The following is a 12,097-nucleotide window of genomic DNA, read 5'->3' on the forward strand; positions in this document are numbered from 1 at the left end:
TGACCTAGGGTCTCAGGGATAGGCTGTGAAGGTGCTGGCTTATCAGTAGTTTCCTAGGCAACTGGCAAAAGGTCACTGGGCTATGGGCAAAGCCTACATTCAGGTGTGCTGGGCTTGGAGAAGGAGTGGCCTCCTATAGCTCAGGAGTCCTTTGCTGTGCCTGGCAGCTCAGGCCCCTCTCCTGAAGGCTCCAGCCTGCGCCTGGCAGTGCCTGACAGCATGGCCATACTAATATCATATAAAATAGACTTCAAACAAAAAGTAATCAAAAAAGGCAATGAAGGCCACTTCTTACTTATCAAGGGAATGATCCAACAAGAGGATATCAAAATCATCAATCTTTATGCACCAAGCACAGGTGCACCACAATTAATTAATAAAACAAAACCTACTTGACAACAAAATAGAAATTACCACCAGCACCATCATAGTCAGGTACTTCAATACTCCACTATCAGCAAAAGATAGATCATCCAAACAGAAAACTAACAGGGAAGTAAGAGAGCTCAACAACTCCATAGATCAATTAGACCTAATGGACATCTACAGAACATGCTACCCAAAATCCACAGATTACACATTCTTCTCAGCAACCCATGGAACCTTCTCTAAAATAAATCTTTGACTGGGTCATAAAGTCTGCCTCCATATATTTAGGGAGTTCTACATAATTTCCTGCATGATATCAGATCACAATGCTGTATTACTAGAAATTAACAACAACAAAAAAAAGTATGCCAGGAATCCCACCAGCTCCTGGAAACTGAACAACACACTTTTAAACAATAAATGGTTAATGGATGAAATAAAACATGAAATTATAAAATTTCTAGAATTGAGTGATAATGAGAACACATCATACCAAAACTTATGGGACACAATGAAAGCAGTACTTAGGGGGAAATTCATAGCACTAAATGCCTTCATAATAAAGACAGAGAGATTCAAAATCAATAACCTAACTATCCACCTAAAGGCATGGGAAAAACAAGAAGAATCCAACCCAAAAAGTTCCAGATGGAAAGAAATAATTAAGATCAGAGCAGAAATTAATGAATTGGAAACTAACAAGATAATTAAGAAAATTTATGAAACAAACAGCTGGTTCTTAGAAAAAAATAAAAAATATTGACAACCCCCTTGCCAATTTGATCATGCAAAAAACAGGGACACTTCAAATTAACAAAACTGGAAATGAAAAAGGAGAAATCCCAACAGACATAAGTGAAACTGGGGAATCATCAGGACTTATTTCAAAAACCTCTACTCCAAGAAACTGAATAATTTTGAGGAAATGGATGAATTCTTGGACACATACCACCTACCAAAGCTAAACTCAGAGCAGATAATCTCCTAAACAAACCTATCACACCCATCAAGATTGAAAAGGTAATCAAAAACCTCCCCAAAAGAAGAGTCCAGGACCAGATGGCTTCTCAGATGAATTCTATCAAACCTGTTCTCCTGGGCACAATCTCATGGCAGTAGAAGTCAGTGCCAGAGCTTCAACATGGTGCAAACTGGAAGCAACAAAGAGGGTGACACAAGAGGCCCAGGGACATACATGTCCAACTGAACTACCTGTTCAATCTAGGCCACTCCCTCCTACCATTCACTACATGCCAACAACTATCACATAAAAAATCAATCAAAAGATAAATGCATTCAAAAGGGTAAAGCCCTCAGAATTTAACTATCTCTAGAAGCACTCCTACACACCCAGAGGTGTGCTCCCCATTCCTTAGGTATCTCTCTCACCCTGAGGTGTGCCCCTTAGGTGTCTCTCACACACACAGATGTGTCCCCCACATCCCTTAGGTCTCTCTCACACACCCAGAGGTGTGCACCCATCCTTTAGGTGTCTGTCACACACACACTGAGGTGTGCCCCTCATCCCTCAGGTGTTTCTCACACACTCAGAAGTGTGTCCCTCATCCCTCAGATGTCTCTCACACACCCAGAGGTTTGCCCCCTTCCCTTAGGTGCCTCTCACACACACAGATGTGTGCTCCCCATCACTACACCCAGAGGAGTGCTCCCATTGCTTAGGTGTCTCTCAAAAACCCAGAAGTGTAGCCGGGCGTGGTGGTGTATGTCTTCAATCCCAGCACTTTGGAGGTAGAGGTAGGAGAATTGCCATGAGTTCAAGGCCACCCTGAAACTCCATAGTGAATTCCAGATCAGCCTGGGCTAGAGTGAGACCCCACCTCGAAAAACCAAAAAAAAAAACAAACAAACCCAAAACAAAACAAAAATGTGCTCCCAATCATTTAAGTGTCACTAACACAAACAGAGGTGTGCTCCTCATCCCTCTGGTGTCTCTCACACACCCATAGGTGTGTCCCTCATCCCTTAGGTATCTCTTACACACCCAGAGGTGTGCTCCCATTCCTTAGGTGACTCTCACCCACTGGCGTGCCCCCAACCCTTAGAGGTCTCTCACATCCACAGAGGTGTGCTACCCTCCTGTAGGGTCACTCACACAACCAGAGGTGTGCTCCCATCAAATCTGTGTCTCTCACACACCCTGAGGTGTGTGTGCCCCCATCCCTTAGTTGTCTCTAACACAGGCTGAGATGGGCCCTTTATCTCTTAGGTGTCTTTCACACACCCAGAAATGTGCTCCCCATCATTTATGTGTCACACACCCAGAGTTGGTGTGCCCCTCATCTCTCTAGTTGTGCTCACACACCCAGAGGTGTGCTCCCCATACCTTAGGTGTTTCTCACACACTCAGAGGTGTGCCCCTCATCCCTTAGGTATCTCTCAAAACCAGAGCTGTGCTCCCAACCCTTAGGTGTCTCTCAAACTCCCAGAGTTGTGCTCCCATCTGTTCAGAGTCTCTCACACACACGGAGGTGTGCCTCTCATCACTTAGGTGTCATTCACACACTCCGAGGCGTGCCCCCATCGCTTTGATGTCACACACACCCAGAGGTGCGCTCACCATACCTTAGGTGGTTCTCACACACTCAGAGGTGTGCCCCTCATCCCTTAGGTCTCTCTCACATCCAGAGGTGCGCTCCCATCCCTTCGGTGTCTCTCTCACACACACAGGTGTGCCCCTCATCCCTTAGGTGTCGATCACAGATCCAGATGTGTTCTCTGTATCCGTTAGGTGTCTCTCACATGTCAGAGATGTGCTCCCATCCCCTGGGCGCCTCTCACACACCCTGAGGTGTTCCTCCATGCCGTAGTTGTCTCTCACACACCCTGAGGTGTGCCCCTTATACATTGGGTATCTCTCACAACCCAGAGGTTTGCTCACTGTCCCATATGTGTCTCTCACAACCCAGAGGTGTGCTCCCATACCTAAGGTGTCTCTCACACACCCAGAGGTATCCCCCCAATGCTAGGCTGTCTCTCACACACCCTGAGGTGTGCCCCTGAGGTGGTTTGAATAGAATAGATGGCCCCCAATATATTCAGTTGTTTGTAGTTTGCATCTGCTCTCTACCTGGCTGGAGACCATGTCACTGGGTGATCTTAAGGTGTGGTGATGGGTTTCTCATTTCAACCTAAAGATATGCAAAGTGTGCCTAGCTGGAGTTCCTGAAGTGTGCTGTGGCTTTTGACCTTTAGGCTTGTACTTCTTTCTCTCCACTTGGACCTGTGAAGGCAGGCCAGCTTCTTCTGCCATTATGGAACTTCCCCTGGATCTGTAAGCTTCAATAAACCCCTTCCTCCATAACTGTGCCTGGTCTGAAAGTTCATCTCAGTAAACCTGAAGCTGTTTGCTACAGCTCCCATCCCCTAGGTGCCTCTCACACATCCTGAGGTGTTCCCCCATGCCTTAGTTGTCTCTCACACACCCTGAAGTGTGCCACTTATACCTTGGATATCTCTCACACAACCAGAGGTGTGCTCCCCATCTCATAGGTGTCATTAACACACCCAGAGCTGTGCCCCCATCCCTTAGTTCTCTCTCACTAACCCAGAGGTGTGCCTTCATCCCTTAGGTGCCACTCACAGACCCTGAGGTATGCCTCTAATCCTTTAGGTGTCACTCACACTTCCAGAGGTGTGCCCCACATCCCTTTGGTATCTCTCACACCCAGAGGTGTTCCCCCATCACTTAAGTGTCTCTCACACATCCAGAGGTGTTCTTCCATCCCGTCAGTGTCTATCACACATCCCGAGGTGTGCACCCATCCCTTACATGTCACTCACAACCCAGAGGTGTGCTCCCATCCATTCGGTGTTCCTCACACACCCAGAGGTGTGCCCCCATTCCTTTTGTGTCCCTCACACACCCAGAGGTGTGCCCCCATTCCTTTTGTGTCCCTCACACACCTAGAGGTGTGCCCCCATTCCTTTTCTGTCACTCACACACCTAGAGGTGTGCCCCCATTCCTTTGTTGTCTCTCACACACCCAGAGGTGTGCCCCTCATCCCTTAGGTGTCACTAACACACCCAGAGGAGGGCCCCATCCCTTATATGTCTCTCACACACACAGAGGTGTGCCACCTCCCCTAAAGTGTCTCCTACACACCCAGAGGTATGCCCCCATTCCTTAGGTGTCTCCAACACACCCAGAGGTATGCTCCCCATCTGCTATGTGTATCTCACACACCCAGAGGTGTTTCCCCAACACTTAGGTGTCTCCCACACACCCAGAGGTGTGCTGCCATCCCTTAGACGTCACTCACAACGCAGAGGTGTGCTCCTCATCCCTTCGGTGTCTCTCACACACCCACAGGTGTGCCCCTCATGCCTTGTCATTCACACACCCAGAGGTGTGCCCCCATCTCTTAGGTTTCTCTCACACACCCAGAGTTGTTCTCCCATCCCTTTGGTGTCTCTCACATCCCCAGTGGTGTGCACCCCATCCCTTCCGTTTTTCTTAATATACTCAAGTTGATAATCAAAATTAACCTTAACGGGAATGTTGAATATTGAAGTAACTGCAGACTCAATGTCGGTGAGGGCCTGTGTCTTGATTCATAGGCAGCCATCTTCCCCTTGTTCTCATATGGTAGAGGTACCTGAGGACTCTCTCCAGAGTCCTTTATGGGGGCTCCACATCAATTATGAGCAATATACTTTCATCGCCTAATCACCTCTCAAAGGTTCAACTCTTTTTTAATTTTTTAACTTGTATTGACAACCCTCATATATGTACTCAAGATTCCCTGATCACAATCCCCTCCCATGACCTTCCTTTGTTCTTCCTATTCTATCCCCCCTTCCACTGAACCCATTCTTTTTTCCAAATTGTTCCTCTAGTATTTTGATATATTTTATTTTTTTTCTCTCATATTATCCAGGTCTTCTGTAGGTAGCGTCAGCCACTGTGGGGTCATGAATGCCACAATCACTTTTTGTCCAGAAGATTACTTCAAAGCACTCCTCTCCATCCTTTGGCTTTTACATTCTTTCCACCACATCTTCACAATGGTCCTTGTAGGCTCTTGGAGGTTAGGAGTTTTTCTTTTTATGTGTTAGGTATTGAACCCAGAACTTTATGCAAGCTACAGAAGTACTCTACCACTGACCTATGTCCCCAGCCCTGAGGGTTAGGATTTCAACACAGGAATTTTAATAATAAGTATTATTATTTTCCCAATCATATTTCTATCATTTCTCTACCATTAGGCAAGTAGCTTCATTAGCAATGGAATCTGGCTTACCCATCATATTCTATCTCTTCCTTGACTCAAATACAGTGAGTGATTTTCCCATATAGAAACCTCTTGAGGATACAGCAGAGTTTATGCCTTGATGGCCACTGTATTACTATAAGTGCTTTCAAAGGTGTCCAAGAGCTAATCAAATTGAAGAATTTATAAATACCCATTTATGCATTTTAGAATTCAACTTCCCTCTAAGCCTCTGCACCAGAACACATGCCACACATGACTTTTGGATGTTCATATGTTCATACACCTTCTCACACAAGTCATTGTGTCCTGGAACACCCACATTACAGAGTGCCCTATAGACCATCATGTCCCTACCATCACTGCCAGTGCCAGCAGTTAGGATGCCCTTGGCCTGGAACCTCTGCAGGCCAGGAGGCCATCTTCAAGGCAGGATTGGAGCCCTGCAGTCCCTGCATCGATGCACATTTTACTTGTCTTCCTGGCAGCTTCCAGAGCTCCTGCTTTTCTCTGGCATTTCCAGTCTTCCACACCCCTCTGTCCTCTGAGAATAGCCTTCTGTTCAAGGTCGAGGAATCTGCACCCTCATCAGCTCTAAACCTCCCACCAGCTTCTGGGCAAAGGCCTACTCAGGAAGGGACTAGCCAGCAGAGAGGGAGCTAGAGATATAGTGTCTGGGGTGGGAAGGGTGGATGGTACACGGAGTTCAGAATGAGCAATGGACTCCTGGGACTAAATTGCCAGCAAGGCTGGGTGACCTTGGGCCTTTTGGGATCTGTGACCTCCCAGTACAAAGTTGCTAGAGGAGGGCATACTGGGTCCTTTCAGTCCTGAGCATACCAAACCCTAATTATGATGCTAAGCATATGTAGCTCTTACAAAATTATACTGGTGTTGTCTCTGGGTAGTAAAATACTAGAAGATTGTTTTTTCTCTAAATTTTCAAGTAATCTGTACAAGGATTGCAATACTGATGTGTTTGTGTTATGCGCTATGTGCGCTCACAAGTACAGAAAGTCGCCAAAAAATCTGCTTTTCTTTTCCAGATAGATGCAGATCCTAAGAAGGGAGCTGCCCCAACATACCTCAAAAGGGGCCCAACTGAAACTAAGGACAACTGGCGAAATAAGCAAGGGTGATGTTTTCCTGTGAACCGGATACCAGCACAAAGGGGAAGGAGATCAACGCAGAGAAAAATCAACTCCTACCAAATCAGAGAGCCAGAGCCTCAGAGGCCCCCAACACCTCAGCACTGAAGCAGACCAAAAATGAACCCAACATGGCTCAGGGAAATTTTGTGGAAGAGGGGGCGGAAAGAATGTCAGAGTCACATGTTGGGTCATGATTTGCATAGACATTTATCATACCAATAACTGGGGGCTAACTCCACAATGCACGACCCATTTTCACTAACAAGGAGGATCTAATGGGAGGGGGTAGATCACAGATGAGCCTAAATAATGGTACCAAACTGCCTGTATTTACTGAAAAGAAAACTAATAAATTAAATTAAAAAAAAGAAAGTCTCCAAAAAAAAAAATGCAAACATTTTTAAAAGGAAAATGAAACAATTTGAAAAGTGAGAGCAGAGGAGAAAGAAAGGCCCAACCCCAGATACCCAATCTAACCATTAATTTAGAAGCTATGCTGGGCAGCGCTAGCTGCAGATGGTGGCGGGGGAGGGTCCTATCTCCAGGCTGATAGTCTTTGTAAGATCCTCTGGTGCCATCTGCTGATCAGCTCTTAATTTGCAAAAAAGCCTTGCAAGCAATCAGTTGTGACAGTAGTGGGATCACCTTGAAGCTAAAGAGTGCATTATGAGCCTGATGTGGTGGCCCACGCATTTAATCCCAGCACTTGATAGGCAGAGATAGGAGGATCTCTGTGAGTTCCAGGCCAGCCTGATACTACATAGCGAATTACAGGTCAGCCTGGACTAGACCAAGACCCTACCCCAGGGGAAAAAGAAATTGCATTATGTTTGTAGGGAAATCTTACTGATTCTCACTTCCAGAGCTCACTTTTGGTTTTTTAGTAGTGCTCTTAACCTGAGAAAGTCCCTTGTATATAAAGCTCTGGGATGATCTCCCAGTAGCTATAAGCCTTTGTGCCATGTAAGGAAGGGGATGGTTTTAGCTTCCCTGCTCATAGCTTTTCAGCTTAAGTAGTGGGGATGGTCCTCTAGGGAACCCAACATCAGCCCATGCCGTATGTGTCCAGGATTGGTTTCTCCTCCACCTTCCTCTACCTCCTGACTTCCCATGGCTCTATAACTTGTTGGCCTTGGGCTAACTCTGTCCTTCAAATATTCCCACAGGGGCCTCCAGCAGCTAGGAAGTCTTACCATTTATCCTTTCACTCCCTCATTGGTCCAGGCCTCTCTTCCATAGATACAGGGCCTGGAGAGGGGCAGGAAAATTCTCACCCTCCTTTAAAGCTGACCCTTCCCACAGAGGCTGTCTGGAATAGGTCCCTTTGCCACTGGAGCTGGTCTTTCGAGACAGAACAGACATGCCCTGCAAGCCTTGCTTAAGACCCCTCTGCTGAAGATACTGAAAACATTTTCTAGTTTAATCTTAAAACTATTCTCTCATCTTTCTGAATGTCAAGCTCCTCACGTGGTTCATCAGTGAAGAATAATGAAAAGGCCCAACCTTCCCAGGATGGAGGAGTGGCCCAGGAGCTCTGGATTGGTCCTGCTAGGAAGGGAATGGTTGCCTTATTTGGAGGGTGACAAGGAAGCAGTTGTTATATAGCTGGGTGGTCAGGAGGGTGTACTGGAGAAGTGTCCAACTCCAGGCTCCAGAGGCGTGCTTCAGCAGAGAGCTAAGGTACGTGGGGGCTGCTGAGCTACATTAGGGTTCTGTCCAGATAAGTGCCATGCACGGACTTCTTTACTCCCCTATCTGAGGTGGGTGTCAGTCAGGAGCACTTGTAAGAATGTTCATTCATTAATGTTCTGCACTTTCCTGTGCTTTGATGCTATTGTGAAGCATTTCCCTGGGGCTGGCTGCTTGGGATTTTATTCTGCTTGTAAGTCCTTTCTATAAAAACTAAGTCTGTTCCCAGGAAAGCTGAGCTTGTGTGTGTGTGTGTGTGTGTGTGTGTGTGTGTGTGTGTACATATATATTTAACTCACCCTTAAGGATCTACTATGTTATTAATCTTACTAAAAATTTCTCTCACCAAGAGGTGATATGGCACAGGGTATGCACCTTTTTAAGGCACTAGCGAATGTTAGCTTCATGCGTGGACCTCTTTGGAAAAAAGCCAGTCTGAGTTCACTGTGACTAAAGGGAGAGGGCCGGGTGCTGACACTGGGTTCTGTGCCCGCTCAGAGGACTAGACAAGAAATGCCTGCAAGGCAGGGAGGGGTCAGTGACATGTCAGGAGGGGCTGTTGGAATGGGGTTAGTTTGCTTATTGTTCTGGTGGTGGTTTTTTTTTTTTTCTTTTGTTTTGTTTTAGTATGAGAACTAGTGTCACAGTACTTAAACCTCTTAACAGAAGTTCAAGTACATCCAGGGATGTGGCAGAGGGAGATGGAGGTGTGTCCGGTGCTGTGCAAGGTGCCTCCCAGGCTCCTCTGGCTCTGGCACTCCAAAGTAACGCCTCATCTGGGAGACAGCCTGCCCAGGGCACAGCCCGCCTGGAAGCTCTTCCAGTGTCCCTGATTCACACAAAGGCCCAGGTGCTTGAAAACCCTGGCAGCTGGCCTTGGGAGGTAGTATTCCACACTGGACGTTTTAGGAGCCACATGTGACAGGCTAGTAGGATTGGGGACAGGGCACGGTGAGGATTCCATGCCATCAGCAATAGTCCTTAGAACACACTGGGGCCACTTTGGCATTCCCCCAAGGCTGGCTTAGGCTCCTCCCCTCAGTGTCCCTTTCCCCTGAAACACCTCAGGGCCCCGCTCTCTTTATAGCTTGGGGTTATCATGCCCAATAGCACAAACTGTGAGCAACATCTGTTCTTGAAGTCCTGATGGGCAATGGGTAAAGCTAGTGGCATTCAAACCAGCCACCTGCCATTGTGCAGCTTTGGGCAAATTGCTTGATGTCTCTGAATACCAGAACAACGTTTTTACAGAGAATGACAACGTACATACTCTGTGGCAGAATTAAGTTAAACATTATCACAGAAAGTTTGACACAGCTGCTGAAACAGTGAGTGTGTGATGAAAAGCTACTGGATGAGCAAGGGGCACAGTGTCCCTTGGGGTGAAATGGTGCCAGGACGCCCACCCTTGGATAAACCTACTGTTCTGGGAGGGGTGAGGAGGCTGCAGGCCCAGGAGTCGGCTGACCCAGCCTTTTCCTTGCAGAGTCTCACACAATGAAGCCGCTGCGAGTATGGGGACTGGTCATCCTCTGCGTGCTGCTGGCCAGCGAGCTCCCCACCAGCAAGACGCGGGCCATAAAGCACAGGTTCAAGTGGAACCGGAAGCCTGTGCCGGGCACCACGCAGATCACCGAGGCCCGCGTGGCTGAGAACCACTCGGGAGCCTTCATCAAGCAAGGCCGGAAGCTGGACATCGACTTCGGAGCCGAGGGCAACGAGTACTACGAGGCCAACTACTGGCAGTTCCCCGATGGCATCCACTACGACGGCTGCGCGGACGCCAACGTGACCAAGGAGATGTTCGTGGCCAGCTGCATCAACGCCACCCAGGCGGCCAACCAGGCCGAGTTCGCCCGGAAGAAGCAGGACAACCAGCTGTACCAGCGGGTCCTGTGGCGGCTGATCCAGGAGCTGTGCGCCAGCAAGCGCTGCGAGTTCTGGCTGGGAAGGGGAGCGGGGCTGCGGGTGGCCGTGGACCAGCCCGTGCTGCTCGGTCTCCTGGGCTTCGTTTGGCTCATCACGAAATAAGCTCCCAGGAGGCTGTCAGCCACAGAGGTGAGCCGGTGGGCACCCCAGGTTTCCACCACCCCAACCTCACGTGTCCTGAAGGTACCAAGGACTTCAAACATGCCTCCCCCAGTGCCCCTTTGGTTTTTGTTTGTATTTGCCAAGCGTGTTTCAGCCTGGCCCTCTCACCCACCCACCCATGCGCTGCCCCGGTGGGATAGGTTCATGTGTCCTCTCAGCTCTAAACAAACCAGTGAAAGAACACAGGGATTGTGGCGCCTTCCCCAGACTCCCCGCTTCACAGATGAGGAAATGGCTCAGAGAGGTGGCAGAGCTCACCAGTCACACAGCTAGAAAATGGCAGGGCCAGCATTCAACTCATGGCCTACCTCCTGCCAGGTTTCCTGCTCTCTGTTCCCAGAGCGTCTCCTGATCCCTGCTGACTCTCGGGTACAAGTCCAACCCAAGGTCTAAAGCGAAGCACAGAGGTGCCACTCTGAAACAGATGGGAAGGACTGTGCACTTTGCACACCTGTGCACCTTAAGTACACGAAGTTTAGTTCAGACCTTACAGGGAAGCTAAAATATAATAAGAAAGGAAAACTCCAATTTAATGAAATTTGCCATGCAGTTCCCAGAGACCAGATTACAGCAGGGTGTGTCTATATGACCTGTTCACAAGAAAGCTGTCTGCTATTCCCATCCCTGCATTGGCCTGTGTGCTTAAGAAAAGATGTAAAGGATATTTTTGCTTCTTTGGTTATTTTGAGACATGGTCTTGCTATGCAGCCAGGCTGATCACAAGTATGAGTTCAATTCTAATGTTCCCCTGGCCTTATTGCATTTGTTTAATGTGCACACATGTGAACATCTTTAAATGTGTCCCCTGGGGCTGGAGAAATGGCTTAGCTGTTAAGCACTTGCCTGTGAAGCCTAAGGACCCCGGTTCGAAGCTCAATTCCCCAGGACCCACGTTAGCCAGATGCACAAAGGGGCACATGCATCTGGAGTTCATTTGCAGTGGCTGGAGGCCCTGGCGTGCCCATTCTCTCTCTCTCTATCTGCCTCTTTCTCTCTCTATCACTCTCAACTAAATAAATAAAAATGAAAAAAAAATTTAAAAAATCAAAAATAAATGTGTCCCCTGTGTTTGATGCTCCCAAGTTCCCTATTTGTACTTGTAACACTACTTTGACAAGGATTGAAACATCTGTAACTTGCTTATTCCTATAAAAATATAATTACTGGCCACAAAGAATAAAGAGAAATGGCTTGTTTAAACAGACACAATAAAGAAGTTTGGTCTACCACAGCAAGAGTTAATATCTTATGAATTTAATAATATATGTTAAATATAATATTGAAATAAACAATAACCTAATCTCTAAGATTCTCTCACAGGCCCTCTGTCACAGGCCCCAGGAGCTGGCAAATAACACGTGGAGATGAGCGCTGCTGGGCACCAGCGCTCTCTGCTAAGGAGCATGTGTACTGCCAGACATTATCTGCAGCACTTCAGAACCCGAGTGCTGATAGCGGACCTCTCAGAGCAGTTCCCACTGCTATCGAGTCTCTCAAGGACATGGCTGGCAGTCTTCAGTGTGGAAAGTTGTTGAAGGCCATGTGGGCAGCGGCAGCCCAGGAAC

The 12,097-nt window shown here is 47.7% G+C and overlaps 1 protein-coding gene across 1 annotated transcript; it reads left to right on the forward strand.

Moving 5' to 3' along the window:
* Positions 1-8,313: 8,313 nt before the first annotated feature.
* Prnd (prion like protein doppel) lies at positions 8,314-11,409 on the forward strand. Its single transcript, XM_045156838.1, has 2 exons — positions 8,314-8,432; positions 9,928-11,409. The coding sequence occupies exon 2, from the start codon at positions 9,939-9,941 to the stop codon at positions 10,470-10,472; it is 534 nt and encodes a 177-aa protein (XP_045012773.1). The 5' UTR covers positions 8,314-8,432; positions 9,928-9,938; the 3' UTR covers positions 10,473-11,409.
* The last annotated feature ends 688 nt before the right edge of the window (positions 11,410-12,097 follow it).

This window comes from Jaculus jaculus, chromosome 8, assembly GCF_020740685.1.
Source record: "Jaculus jaculus isolate mJacJac1 chromosome 8, mJacJac1.mat.Y.cur, whole genome shotgun sequence".
Classification (NCBI taxonomy): Eukaryota; Metazoa; Chordata; class Mammalia; order Rodentia; family Dipodidae; genus Jaculus; species Jaculus jaculus.

Coding starts and splice junctions, on each gene's coding strand:
- Prnd (XM_045156838.1), top strand. CDS start 9,939: ATGAAGCCGCTGCGAGTATGGGGACTGGTCATCCTCTGCGTGCTGCTG.